The following is a 15,920-nucleotide window of genomic DNA, read 5'->3' on the forward strand; positions in this document are numbered from 1 at the left end:
CTGAAATAACATTTTAGAGCTGTGGGCTGTTTGTACCAGGGTAGCAGTATTGAGATTAATCAGTGTTTAGTTACCGGAGTCTCTTCAATAGGAGACTCTTTATCTTCCGCTGAGGCCTACACACAAAAGAAACATGTGAATGAACAATCCATACATACAGTCAGCAGAATCAAAAATGAAAAATGTAGGGATCCCTCTCAAATAAATCTCCACAGTCTTTTAAATGTTTCAATTTAAACACCGTAAAATGGTTTTCTAAAACAAAAAAACAAACAAATAAATGCAATGATAAATATATCTATATAGTACATAGTGCTATGAAAATATATCTGGCTCCCTCCTGAATGCTTTTATTTTTGAATATATGCCACACTACATGACTTCAGATTCTCATACAAAACATCATTTCAGTTTTAAATGATCTGTAATCTCCCAGGTCAAAAAGCAATACTCCCCTAAACATAATAACTGGTTTTGCTACCTTTAGCAACAACTACTGTAACCAAATGATTAAAATATCTGATTACACTTTGATTTCACAGTGAAGCAAAATCGCTTTAAATTAAGCCACACTGGAGGGTTTTCAACCTTGACCTGCCTGTTTCTTTTGGCCCAAAAAGGTTTTGGGGAGCTTGAAGGTGTTATTTTTTGGTAAATGTTGAGATGACCTTTCACGTTCCTCCTGGTTAGCATTGGTTTTCCTCTTGCAGCTCTGCCGTGGATACCATTTTTGTCCTGAATCTTTCTAATGATGATAAGTGCTGACCTTTTAAGAGGTGAATGAGGCCTTTGGTTCCTTAGATGTTTGTCTGGGTACTTCTGTGACTTCCTGGATGAGTCATTACCATGCTCTCAGAGAAATTTTTGATCTGATGTAGATCTGAACCAATTAAGTGTGGCAAATATACAAAAACAGAAAAAAAAATCAGGTGGGGGCAAATACTTTTTCATGACATTGTATATACATTCAGTTGTATTTAGCTTGACAGAATAAGACGGAGTAACAATACTTTTGCTTCAACACTTTTAACACAATAATGAAATTCAGAACACATTAAAGCAAAGAATGCATCACTTTCCCAAATACCCTCATTATGACCCGAAAGAGCAAAATTGATCACTCTAGTTTGTTATTAGCCACCCAAAAGAAAAAGCAAATGCTTGGAGAATTGCCTGAAGACTATACTGGGGTTGTACTGCATCATACATAAGATTTAGTGAAGTATTACCAAAGCCTCTGCAGGTGGCTCCTGTCCTGCTTCTGCCGCTGGAGCAGATTCCTACATACAGCAAAAAAAAAAACCTCACACTGTTGCGATTTACAGCTACACATTCTCAAAAAACAACATAATCTATTCTTTTACTGGGTGCATAAGTCATTGGTGTTGCATTAATTTGCACCAGCAGATCACAGATGCACAAAGATTGTAGGAATGCTTCATCTCATAGAGTATTTGCGCAGTATGAAGCCAAGTTCATATGAAGCAGTACTACATATAGTTTGAACTTCCCTTAAGCCATTCATATCATAAATAGTTACCAGTGCCTCTTGGCTGACTTGCTCTTTCTCTGTGTCTTCAGGTGGAGTTGTCTACACATAAAAGGTCAAAAACTGATGTTTTTACCCCAGTTACTACAGGCTTCCCCAGATATGGAGGCAATTATAATGTATGAAATACAACATACATATATATATATACATATATATATATATATATAAAAATAGTTGAGTATGCACCTTAAAAATTACAAATATGGACACAGCCTTGTGATAATATACTGTACAGCTTTCACAGTAAGCAATGAAATACATAAAACAATGACGAAAATGAAAAAATGAATAAAATTAATAAACACCAAGAAAGTTTGCTGATCATTCTTTGGCACCTAACTGAATTAAATTTAAACATATCATATAATAAATACTAAATATATTTCAGACTTCATCTTTAAAAAAATACATCAAAATATGCATAAATAACAAAAAGAACCAAATCCATTTTTACACATTCAAGTAAAAAAAAAAAAAAAAAGAATGTTATTGCTGTAGCATATCTCTTAAAGCTTAATAATGGGGCTTAAATAAGATGTGCAGGCTGTGTGAGGCTGATAAAAGGGAGAAATGCACATACCTCAATCTGCTCTGCTGCCTCAGTTTCAGCAGCTGTAGGAGACTCCACTGTGCTCTTAATAAGCAGCACAGCACACAGGAAAGCATCATTAGCTACTGCTTTCAGCATTGCACTTTGATCATTTCATGTTTAAAATGCAAACAAAATAGTTTGTGGCTGAAAAAAATGTAGAAAGCAACAAAACATGAAGATGAATGGGAGGATGATCCAACAAAGATGGCAGCAGAATGATAGCAAAAAGACCATTACAGTGACACAGATGACCATGGTGATGCTGTTGACATGATGGAAGTAATGAAGATAATGGTGGTGGTGGCAGAATGAAGAAGGTGATGATGGCAATGGTGATGATGAAAAATTAGGTCATCTCATCCATGATGATAATATTTGGGGTGCATTAAAGCACTCACAGGAGCTGTCTCTGCAGGAGGGCTGGAAGCAGCAGTGGACTCTGCTGGTTCAGTTGTGGTGTCTGCAGGAGGAGTGGTGACAGCGCCCCCCTCGCCAGCCTCAGCAACTGGTGCAGGGGCTCCCTCACCTTCTGGTGCTAGGACCCCCTCATCCTCTGGGGGGGGCTCTGTACCAGCCTCTGGCCCTTCTGGGGCCTCAACCTCAGGCTTTACATATACACAACACATGCAGTACAGGAATTAGAAATAGAGATGTCTCTGTCAGGCTTTTCCTCGATCCCATTTCAGATTGTGTATCTGCTTGATGATGTCCTGATCTGGCATTTGTATTGTCATAGATAATACAGCCACACACAATATTACAATTAGCAAAACAAATCAAATTTAGATCAAATATGCTAGTCTGACAATTATTTTAAAATGCTACAGAGATATCACTTCTCGTTTAGTGTGTGCTTTGTGTATCACATATTCTGAACTCATACATTTTGTTAATCCTTTTATGGTGTCTCAAAAAATTGCTTTCATACTTTAAATCAGTTTTACATGTGCAAAACAGTCCTTTTTGAGTCCCTTCAATGTGCCTTTACAAATTTAGAAAATCTATAATACAGTGGTATGCAAACGTTTTAACACTGCTTGGCAAATTAAGTTACATTACCAGATACTTTACTGAGAACAACTTTTTTTTTGCAAATTTTACTGTTTATTTACAGAGTTTAACATATTGCAAAAAACTAAAACATAAAATGTGTCATAACCTTTGCTTGAGACACATTTTACTTACAAGTTTCATTTATTTTCACAAAGTTAAATTCAGCAAATAAACAGTGAGTATCAAAACGTGCATAAGTGTATTCTCTGTAGCGTGTTAATGTAATGCAATTTGCCTTACTTGTTTTCACTTAGAAAATCAACAAAACATGTCATCTGACCAGGGATATGCCAACGTTTGCATGTGACTGTATATATTATAAAACAAAAATGAATAGTTTAACTGTTTTTGACACAAAGTAAATAGCTAAACCACAGCTGAAATATCGTAGGTTAGGCCATTGAGCTTTTTTCACTTTCCACTTACAAATAGTTCCACATAGCATACATTTAGTGCATACTGTTTGTTCATTCCACAACACTAGCATAAACAGGGCACAATAGTTATCTGACTGTCAACACAAATAATTAATACACTTCTACTTGTAATCATAAAAAAACAGTCACTCACCATTTTATCAAAGTCTGCCACAAATGTTGATGCTGATGCATCCGTCTTGGGAAGCAATAGGACAGAATATAAAAAGAAGGCTTTTTAACAAAAGAGGTATGTTTTTATGACATCTTAAACATAATATTAACATCAAGGTTAGTTGTCAAGCTTAGACATTTTCAAAATAGTTTCTAGAGAGAAATATTTTGAGGGGATCATTCAGGAAAAGATATTAGTAGGGATCATTATAGCAGTAATCTAGACCATGGTATTCAATTCCAGTTCAGGGGACCCACTGCCCTGAACACCTTCATGTTGTTTCATGTTCTAGCACTCCTGATCCCACTCATCAGCCCTTTAAGTTTGATTAGGAGTACTACAGCATGGAATACCTGTGCAGGATAGTGGCTTGTAGAACTGTTGAAAACCTCTGTTCTAGACAGTGTTACATGCATTATCTAAAGACATGAAGACACTAGCACAAGTTCAAATATGTCCAGGAGACTGCCAAATAGTTATAAATATACAGACTGCCTTCACCTGATGACATTATTCAGCATTTCTTATTACGTTTGATTTTTCATGTATAGACAGATAGATAGACAGACAGACAGATAAGCAAAGATAGATAGATAGATAGATAGATAGATAGATAGATAGATAGATAGATAGATAGATAGATAGATAAAATTAAGTTTTTGCATTAATGCTGGGCTATGCAACTTGTGCCTTTTTGCAGAGAGGTTACCCTGAAATTAATCAAAAAACATTTTATAGCTGTCACTATGAAGTCTTAACTGCCATATATGCTTAATCAATACATCCAATTGCCTAGTTACCTGAGCAAATCCATTAAAAGCTTTGTTGGTCACCTAAATCAAATCAAAAAAAGGGTTAGCATGTCCCTCAACAGACTTGTATTGTATAAGTAAAAAGGGAGTGGGAATGCTATTTAAAATTGTCAACAAAACTAACAAATATTTAAAGCAAGCACAGGACAGAGAGGAGCAGACGACTAGGGTCTGTAGACTGTGGGTAATTCCGGGGTCTGAGGGGGTTTGTAGCAGGAAATCGGTACTTCATCCGTGGGCAGGAAAAGAGGGGGATCTCTCACTGAGGTCTACTCTATGCTACACTAAACAAGGGGAGGAATTCAGGTACCTCGTCTTTCTCTGTATCTATTTCTTGGTACAACTTTCCGTATCTCCGATTCGCAACCTCATCTTCAGACAGGTCAGAGTTCTCTGGCTCTTTAAGACCGGCTGGAATTTCTGCAGCTGTAGTCTTTGGACCAGGGATGTTGTTTTGACCAGGAAAGGAAGCAAACTGGTCTTGAGTCTGACCACTTTCACCAGGCCAGCCTGCAATGAAGTCCCCCTGGCCATCAGAGGAGAAGAAGCCACTGCTGCCACTCACCTCCTGCCAGGAACCCTTACTGGATCTCTCTATATCAATATCAGGGGGAGAAAAGGCTGCCCACTGGGCGAACCCATTTGACTGTCCACTACATATTGTCCCTTCCCCACCTGTTTGCCCAATGCTTGCAGACTCCCAGCCCCCTGGCCATCCCTGGTTGTTCTCACTGGCAAAAGGGTCTTGGGTACTCTCACTAGCAAATGGATCTTGGGTTGTTTCCCTAAAAAAGGGGTCTTGGTTTGTGTCACTGGCAAAAGGATACTGTCCGGCCTCACTTGCAAAAGGTTCTTGGTTAGGCTCACCGGCAAAAAGGTCTTGTGTGACCACACTTGAAAAAGGGTCTGGGTTTGTCTCACTGGCAAATAGGTCCTGTGTGGTCTCACTTGCAAAAGGATCTTCTGCAGTCTCACATTCAAAAGGATCTTGTGTGGCCTCACATGCAAAAGGATCTTGGATGGTTTCATTTGCAAAAGGATCTTGTGTGGTCTCACTTGCAAAAAGATCTTTTGCAACCTCACTTGGAAAGGGATCTTGGTTAGTCTCATTTGCAAAATGGTCTTGTGTGGTCTCACTTGCAAAATGATCTTGTGTAGACTCAGTTTCAAAAGGATCTTGTGTGGCTTCATTTGGAAAATGATCTTTGTTAGTCTCATTCGCAAAAGGGTCCTGGTTACTGTTGCTGGCAAAGAGGTCTTGGTTACTCTCACTAGCAAAAGGCTCTTGTGTGCTCACACTGTCAAAATGGTCTGGTGTGATCTCATCAGCAATAGGATCTCCTGCCCACTCTCCTGCATCTCCTGCTTGGGATGCAAATGGATCTGAAGCAAAACAAGTTGTCTGATCCTGTGTGCTTGAACACTGAGGGGCAAAAAGATCACCCTCTGGGGCACTAGCATCTTTCATAGGCAACTCTGATGCATCTGCCTCTGATTGCCCAAATAGATATTTTTCTGAGTTGGCAAATGGGTCATTTCCAGTGCCAAATGGATCGCCCCCAGATGTGGCAAATGGATCATTGCCAAATGGGTCACTCTCTGAGATGCTGAATGGGTCTGAGCTCAGAGTGGATTCTGAAATATTTAACAATGAACTGCCTACACTCTCTTTCTGCTCTGTAGGATCTGTTGTGCTGGATATTGAACTCTGCTGAACAAACCCTGTAACTTCATTAGGTTTCACTGGCTCTGTCATAGATGGCTGGTCCCAGTTAACTGTAAATGTACTGCCGCTAAAGTCTACACCAGCTGGAGTGCTCTGTTCTTGGAGGGGTGAAACAGTACTAGCTGTACCCCAGTCCGCAAAACCCTCTTGGGTTATTGTGTTTGGCCCCTCATTCTCTGCAGAGTCAAGCTCATCATCCGCACTAATCCATCCTCCATTTTGACCTGGTGCATCCCCCCACTCTTCAGCAGTCTCATAGTCAGATCCTGACCCATCCACATCTGTCTGACCTGATAAATACCACTTGGAGCTGTCTCCCCCATCCTGTGCTGTGTACAGTTCCTGCCCACTATCCTCTATGGCCTCTGGTACCTCCTGCCCAAACTCATTTGTGAATATGATCCCTGGCATGGACTGTCTTCTCTCCTCTAACACTGCAGTTGGTTCTCCTTTCCCCCACCTTTCTTGGCCCCCTGCCCACTGACACTGATCTGTGGTGCAGCCTGCCTCTGTGACCTTCTGACCCAGCTGCTGCTTGGCCACGCCAACCCCCACAGTACAGGGATCAGAGTCTGGGGTTGTCTCTGGGTTGTGTTCCATATCCCAGCTTCTAACCTCGTCTGTGGTTGCTTCTCCTTGAGGTGCTACCTCTGTGGGCCAGCCATCTGCTGGAGGCCAGCCTTGCCCATCAGCTGCAGGCTGAACAGCCCCTGAATCTTCAGCACTGTCTCCAGCAGAACCAAAGTCAGCTGTCCAGTTGGCAGTGAAACCAGCATCAGGTGCCTGATCACAGAAGGTAAAGGGTTACTGTCTGAACCATTATCCTTCATGGCCAAAGTAACAACAAACCAAGAGTCTGCCTCGTGGCAGAGGGCAAGGATAAAGGGAATACAAAGACTTTACATAATCTTAGATCATACAGTATAGAAACACATACCAGAAATCATTATCATAGCACAAAACTGTAATTACTTGCTCTGTGACTGCACATATAAGCTATAATTCATTTGTTACTTACAGGCTGGGCCTCTGTATTTGCCTGAAAAACAAACATTTCTGTTAAACTCTTATAACAAATCATCTACACCAGAAATTTAATACAAATTGTTATGAGAATCTTACTAATTGTGTTCTCAAAGATGTTCATATACATTAGAACTACTCGAATTAAGTAAGTATCAGTAAGAACAAAAGCAAGTCAGTTGGTTATTTTGGAACCTGAATAGAATTCCATTTATTTCAATAAACACAGAACGAAAAAGATTTCTCACCGCCCAGAGATCCCAGGATAGTGCCTGTGCATGAGAAAAATACAAAAAAATGTATTGTATCAGATTCACATTATTTCATAAAATAGATTTAAATCATTCATTAATTACAGCCAGAACTCATTAACATGTGCTACCTAAAGCCCAAGATCACAGAATAATTCATTATGAGTTTTATTCATAATCAAGGCCTTGTCCATTTATGCTACTGACTAAGAAGTGAGGCAGATAAGGACCTGAGATGCAGGTGATTGGGTTTGACCGATGGGTGTATTGCTGTCCGGTTTGAACGGATCAAAGTCCAAGTCCAGGAGAGATTCTCCGGGTTTCTCGTTCGGCTGGAGAAAATCAATGATAAGGAAAAAAAAGTGCATGGTGACACTGAATGGAAATTTCAAAGCAGTTATTCTAAAACAACTGCTGTTTATAAGGTTGTTTCAAATGTGTAATCACCTGTGGTGAAGTGACACTGATCTCAGGAAAGCCTCCATCAAACAGGTCAATGATTTGCTCCTGTGCCAGCTCCTTGGTTGGAGTGACTTTGGGAGGAGGAGGCTTTGGAGGCCCCATCTTGAGCTGATGTCATGGACACATACATACACTTAATGACCTTATCATCTAGCTTCAGCCTCATTTATTATCACTACACAAATTGACAAACATACAAATTCACAATATAGCTCAGAAACCTCTAAGTATCCACCTATAACTGCTACATCTACCAATCGTTATCTAAAAAGAAAAAGATTGCTACATTTTTAAGTCTGCAGGCTACAGTTACACTTACATCTTCACTCTGTAAAATGCAAGAGAGAAATAAAGCAAACATGATTAGCAGAGTCCTTTGTCTGTATTCATATACACCGAGACTAAAACGTAATGCCTTAATTGGAACAACTGTTTTCCACTATGCTCATCATACTTAAAATTGTCATCTTTCTTTTTTTTACCACCAAGTATTAAGTGTAAATTTACTGGCAAGTTATTTATAAGTGTCTGTGTATAGGAAGGAAACAGGTTCACGTAACATGAATTTACTATTAAAGTTTTTCAAATTCAGTGTCCTAGAGCAAAAACAACAAATACTGTGCCTTCTCACAACAACATCCTGGATGTATTTATTAAAAGGACATTCGCACATCCACATGGGAAACCTATAGTGCATTCTGAACAGCACTGTACTTAAGGATTGTGTTTTAGCTCTTAATTGTTGACACAGTAGTGTTCTTTAAGTAAATATTTTCGGAATACTGACAAGTTTTAGAGCTTGAGTTTGTACCCCATACTGAATGTTGTTTGGTTCATATTGTAGTGTACACTGAGAACACATTACAGGGGTTCCAGAACCCACCTGTGAGGGGGATTTAGGTCGAGGAGGACCAGGTGAAGTAGGTCTCAGTGTGTGGTTGGGACTGACAGCAGGACTGCCCTCTGGACTCTCATCCTCGGGAGGCGTTGGTGTCCTGGCCAGGCGCAAGGGCCCTGAATCACTGTAAATGAAAACAAATTGTGCTATTAACTACAGCCATTACTAGGGTTGTAAAACTGAATCAGTGCTCCATAATGCATTATCTCAAAGGTGACAATTCAACTGCATTGATTTTGGAATATGAATTTCAATTTTAATTGATGATTTTAAGGTTCTATAAGATATGTGCTAATTTTTTGGCCAGTCACATTTGTGTACTTGGTGTATTTTTAAAAATAAATCAGAATTGCTCCAAAATAATCAAACTGAATCAAATTACAATAAAATCTGGCATTACATGATACATTGTTTCCTAAAGAATTGAGTCAATTTATCGTGTAAAAATTTACAGCTCCCTAACCACTGAATTAATTTCATAAATCAAAAATTCTGTTTTCTGATTTTTGTTTTTTCATCCTTGACAGCAGTTAAATGTCCCCGCTGACATTGTGCTTAACTCATAAATACAGCACAGTACAGTAGGGAAAACGTTATGATTTCTGCTTCCAAACCGATCAATAAGTATAAGAAAAATATACTTAGTGATCATTATAACATTCTAATATGCTACTCACTGCCACAGCACACACAATATACAGCTAACCACTATAATGTTTCTAGCATTTACAATAATGGAGTATATCACAGAGACAAGCAGTACAAGCACTCTACACTACAGCCCCAAGTTATCTGTCCTGTATATTGTCTGTCACCTACTTTCTCTTTCTGCTATAAGAGAAAGACAAGAACCATAGTATGAACAGTCGATTCACAGGGAGAACCACATATTCTCAAATATTTTGGGAAAAAAACAGGTTCCTACAATATTTTGTTTCTTTTCTTATCCAAAATTCTGAAATAATTGCACAATGTTTCTTAATTTTTTTCAGTTGAAAAGCAAACATCATGTCACCATTAATTTCATATGACTATCTAGACTTATACAATTTTATTTAGAAGAATACAGATTCTATTCAAGAATCTATAGATCATAAAAGCTCACCTGGGTGCTCCTTGTATAGTGAACATTTTGTCTGAGTGTTGCTCTGCGAGTTTGTTCATCACCTCATACAGCTTGTGACAGAGCTAGTGAAACAAAGGAACAATAAAATGGGGAAGTCAACCATAAGGAAATTCATGGAAAAGCAATGGGCTGAAGAAAAGAACAAATTAGATTGGTCACTGGTACTTGGTTTTTGGTTTGACTTTTACGACAGTGCCATAAACCCTCTCTGTCAGAAATTAAGTATACACAGTGGTGGAAATGGACCATTCCAGGAGTGAAAGTCTTTTCATTCTAACTAAGGCACAGCTGTCTAGACAGGTTTATGGCAATTATAATACTTTCTTTTTTGCTACCTACCTACCTACCTACCTACCTACCTACCTATCTATCTATCTATCTATCTATCTATCTATCTATCTATCTATCTATCTATCTATCTATCTATCTATCTATCTATCCATCCATCCATCCATCCATCCATCCATCCATCCATCCATCCATCCATCTTGCCCATTTCCACCTCTGAGGATACCAATTAGGCACACTGAATATGAATAAATTTGATCTTCAGTGTATGATTAGCACAAAAGCATTCTGTTAGTGTAACACATGAGTTATCCAGCAGAAGGCAGCAAAGAGGATGCTTGTCACTCTTAACAAAGTCAAAATGGAGGAGAAGCAAAACGACTGAGTTTCCCAGTCTACATTGTACAGGCTGCTGTGACAAGACTTTAAAGAGCTCTGACATCAGTGGGCTGTATTAGTGACCCTCAGTTACACCACCAACACCAGCAGACACAGACAATACACAATCAATGTAATAGCCCTCTCTCTGCACTGCTGTTATGTCTACATGTGGAAAAGTAGACACAGATACAGACAGAGCATAATAGTGGGTGACTTCAGCTCCCTGCTGGCTATGGCAGTCTTTAGCCATGCACTGATGCCCATGGCACAGACACCCACTGAGCTACTGCTAAAATAAGCACAAATGCATCACGTGCAATTGTCAGAAGCTACATCATCACCTCTAGTGCTAATATAAATGCTACTTGAGTGACAGGTGAACTGACCGATGAGTGTTTTCCAAACTGAAGCACCTAAATATAAAGCTCTCTATAAAAATCCAGATCTATAAGCCAGATAATATGCAAGGAACAGCAAGGTCTCGAAAATGTGTTTGTTGCATTTCTCAAAGCTAAGGGAGCCACCCAAAGATATGTAAGACTTATGAGAACAGATTTACAAAAATTTTTAACCACTGTAAACCTTATTAAAAAGTAACTGCAATTGCGAGGTGCAATGGGCAAATCCTACATGAGAGCAAATTTTTTTAAAAGCATGTCCATTCCTTTTTTCATGGAAATTTCAGCAGATGTGCAGCATTGTTAGAGTTAAATAGGCCATAAATATCTGATGTCTGCTCTGCAATTTAGTGAACTTACACATGCCAGAATGCAAGCCTTTCATTTCTAATCATCAGCTGCAGAAACCAGCTGAGAGGAAGATGAGAGTGAGTGGGCAAAAACAACAGTCTCTGGCTCCGTGGAGAAAAGACTCCCTCTCTAAAAACCAAGTAGGTTTTTTTTCTTTACAGCATGAAAGCAATGTCTGTTGAACATCTGCTTGTAATTAATTTTTTTTATCTGATATGTTAATAAACAGCTTTACATGGGGAATATTACATATGATATTATGTACATGTAAAGGATTCACAGTCATATTTATATGTACATGTACTGTTCTGAAGCATGTCCACCTCTTTTTCATGAGTATTTTGGAAGATGTGCAGAACTGTTAGAGGGTTAAATAGGCCATAAATAGCTGTCCTGGGCTCACTGATACACTGGGATCACTGTTGGTCATTCAGCAGCAAACAAGACAAACAAGACAAACACAAACAAGAATATGGCAAATATTCTAGTTCCTATTTCCTGGGCTCTAGTTCCTAATAGTTTTCCACTATTTGAAAACATCAGCTTCATCTTACATTGTGTGAACCTTTCAAGATAAATGGTTTAACAGAAACTTTAACATTAACATTTCTAAGTTGTTTTCTTCTATGAAGTTTCTGATTTAAGTTTTTTTTTTTTTTTTACAAGAGTGACAGAAAGTGCCAGAGTGACTTACAAAGGAGATTTCCCTGTGGAATTTGGCTTCCAAGCTGCTGACACTCTTGAAGGTGTTCACATAAAACCCCACTCGACTGCAAAGACATGAGGAGAAGTCTGTTAAAATGAAGCACTTATGTTTGTTATCACATGTTCATTAGCATACCACCATCATAGTAGATGATACATTAGCAAATAAAAGACTTTTCTTGAATTGATCTTGTCTTCTCATCTTATCCAGTAAGACTGCATAAATACACATCACTTGATCGCACACTGCTAGAATTTAAACACCTCTTCTCTTTTAAAGTGCACATTTGGGGTGATAAAAATAATACAGATAAGTAATGAAATGAAATATAAATGCACAGAAAAGCAAAGAAAACAGCGTTGTTACAAGTACATACACACACTCTTAAAGCTCTTATAACTGAGATATGTAATTGTTAAGAACCTTTCTAAAGTTTAAAGAACCTCCACATAATGTGTATACATACACACACACACACACACACACACACACACACATACATATATATATATATATATATACATACATACATACATACATACATATACACACACAAACACACACACACACACACAAATGATCACATTAGGCAGGCTAAAAACTACCCACAAGGATGCACTTTCTTCTCAGATTTTTCTAGTTGTAGTTCTATTTCTGGATGTTTAATGGATCATCAATTTGAGTATTATAAAAATTATATAATATTTTACATTATATTCCCTGGGACTTTAAGATTAGTAAATTAAAAAACCCTAAAGGGTTTAAGTGGTTAAAAATTAGACTGTGAAGCTAACAGTGGACAGAGCTGATACTACACACTGCCTAGGTCTAAAAGGACTGAGCAGGGTTAGAGGCACTGTAAGGCCACTCATGATTGGATAGATTATGTAACCAGACTGCTGCTCCTTTAGTGAGCAGCCAGACGTGATCAGCTCAGCACTGTACTCAGCATATGGCTGACACAAAATCTGTACTTACCAAACCCATCACCAATTAAACTTGATTCCCAGCACAGCAACCTACTATACTACACAGAAAGATTCTAAACATCAGTGCAAACACAATTTTCCATATTAGGGTCTTAAATAGGAATATAACTGTGCATATGAAAATGCATACTAGTGACAGTGATGCTAGTGCATAGCTATACTATTATGATATTAATGGGGCAGTCGTGGACTGGAGGTTAGGGATCTGGCCCTGTGACCGGAAGGTTGCCGGTTTGATCCCCAGTGCCGACAGTCCATGAATGAGGTGTCCTTGAGCAAGACACCTAACCCCCAACCCCACATCCCGTGGATAGGGCTGCCCACCACTCCGGGCAAGTGTGCTCACTGCCCTCTAGTGTGTATGTGGTGTTTCACTTCAAGCATAACTTATGTAGACACTTAGATTTTTAAAATGATTTATTACAAATGTGCACGTTTTACTTGTTTTCAATAACTAACAATATATAGATTTTGTGTAAATATATGTATCAGTAAATATTTGTGACAGTACTGGTGACAGTTTATGACAGTTTTGCCATGGGAATAATGACAAACTCCACACATTTCAGACCCTTGTTATGATGTCTGCAGTCATTAACACTCAAAGCTTCCAGTAGGAAGGATTTTCAAAATGTCCTAGCAAAAACAGAAAACTGTTCAGTTATTCTAGCAACACTGATGAACAAGAAATTTAATGCAGTAAACATCTGTTTTTATGTCTTAGCAGGTATGTTGGTTAAATATTTAAAATATCTGCAACTAATTTCAAATTTCAATAGTAATTAAGCTGCCCCCAAAATTCTGACGGGCAGAATGTATGATTACATAGAGTTACTCAACTACTTAAAAAGTAATCCATAACAAATTACTTAGTACTCACTACATTATTTCTAAGTTACTCAGATACACTTACAACTGGAAAGTGCATAAGAAAACCCGATAGTTCTTTCAGTACATTATTTCGAAGGAAATAGCCAATCACACTAAACACATATAGCCAGTTATGCTTGATTAAATTTATTCATTGCCAATGCTACCTCACAGGACAAAATGAGGACATCACTGTAAAAATTTACTTCAGACTGTATTACCCCCAACAATGACAACTACTCACCAATCAAATGTCATTTAGATCATGTGTAGCTGTAACTGCGTATAAAATATGTGTAAGACTTCAGTCCCTGTTATTGCACCATGGAACTAAGCCTGCATCACATAGCTGAACTTCTGCTGTTTTACAGTTTAACTGCAGGATAAACTCTAGTGATTCAAAACACATGGCCAGCCACAACCACATCATTACCCACATTTTATAGAGTGTACTTTTGTGTAGTTTTGCTGCCTGCTAATTTAATTGTGCCGAGATATTACTTTTACAAATTAGTAACATGCAAGATATAATTTATTAGACATTTATGTAGTACAGAGCAGTGTGGGTCCAAAAACACAGACCATTCTCTTATTAGCATCTGCACACATACTCTTATTCTGGTGATTTTGACAATTAGAAGCATACATTGTCCATCTACAATAGGACATTGACAGTTCCAGTTACAAGCATGCATTATGTCCATGTACAAAGTTACTGTATAATATAAAATAGTTTTATATATATTATATAACAATTGATGCTCACCTGTGTAGCAATGTGGCTAATTATGCGGTGTTAAGGCTGGGGAGGACATTATCCTATGGCAGGTGTGTCCAGTCTTATCCACAAAGAGCTGGTGTAGCTGCAGGTTTTCACTACAACAAAGCAGCAGATCACCTGATGAAATGTTTGAAGACTAAGACCACCTGATTAAACAAGTGGAGTCAGGTGTACTCAACCTTGTTTACAGTGAAAACCTGCAGCCACACAGTCCTTTGCAGATAAAACTGGATAGCCTATCTTAGGGAAATAATTTAATCTGGAATTTAAAATCTAGCTGTCACAGAACCGAAAAAAGACCACTCAATAAATCCCTTAAATGGCCAAGGCCTGCCAGCAGTCCCAAAGTTTATTACAAGCTTCTATTACCTAAGAATAGCTCAATCAGTTTATACTTAAGTCCCTGTAGTTACAGAATCATGAGCATTTCCATGAAATAAGCCTGGCATTATATGGGATTAACTTATTTAGGTACAGTTTACATTCAACCAATGAGAATCAAAAAATCTTTTAAATTATGTAGAAAAATAAAGCAGACAGAGGTTTATAAACGTTTTTAACTGTCTCAGTCAGTTAAAAGTGAAAAGAGAACTTTTAGCCAGGTTTGCATTAAATCAGTACACGAGGAACAGTTTTAAGGTTAGATGAGAGGCAGTTATACGTCTTCTGAGCCAAATTAAGGTGCCCCTGTTTTGTAACAACGTAGTAAAGCAAAGTAAATACACAGTAGTAAGACATTTCACTGAGTGAAAAGGCACAGAACTGTCGGTTTATAAGGTGCACCAGTCTGTACCTTTAATTGCTGAATTAAATAATAGATTGATACCCTAAACATATGTACAGTGTCAACTTCTTCAGCATTAACTTTTAACATTCACAGTTCTACATGTGAGAAGCTGATCTGAAGAGAATCTCGCATTAACTTTTGTAAAAAAGGCAAAAATGTTTTTTATATTTCAAATGCAAACTATTTTAACAGTACTAGAAATTAGCTATTGTGTCCCCACAGTGTGAGCTTAATATTAAAAATGGCTAATAAAAATGAGCCAAAATTTGCATTATCAGTTTAT

At 38.2% G+C, this 15,920-nt stretch overlaps 1 protein-coding gene across 10 annotated transcripts in view; it reads right to left on the minus strand.

The window, feature by feature from the left end:
- The window catches only part of amph (amphiphysin), a 48,540-nt gene that overhangs the window by 7,016 nt on the left and 25,604 nt on the right, over positions 1-15,920 (minus strand). For 2 of the 10 annotated variants that reach the window (XM_037547343.1, XM_017714226.2), the window contains exons 1-8: positions 4,911-6,935; positions 4,589-4,621; positions 3,768-3,812; positions 2,543-2,749; positions 2,133-2,186; positions 1,541-1,591; positions 1,230-1,280; positions 75-116 (exon numbers count right to left, since the gene is read on the minus strand). In XM_037547343.1, the coding sequence (XP_037403240.1) occupies positions 75-116; positions 1,230-1,280; positions 1,541-1,591; positions 2,133-2,186; positions 2,543-2,749; positions 3,768-3,812; positions 4,589-4,621; positions 4,911-6,926 (2,499 nt within the window). In that variant the 5' untranslated portion in view covers positions 6,927-6,935. The other 8 variants (XM_037547347.1, XM_037547339.1, XM_037547357.1 and 5 more) reach the window with 7 other exon arrangements.

The sequence above is a fragment of the Pygocentrus nattereri genome, chromosome 2 (assembly GCF_015220715.1).
Source record: "Pygocentrus nattereri isolate fPygNat1 chromosome 2, fPygNat1.pri, whole genome shotgun sequence".
NCBI lineage: Eukaryota > Metazoa > Chordata > Actinopteri > Characiformes > Serrasalmidae > Pygocentrus > Pygocentrus nattereri.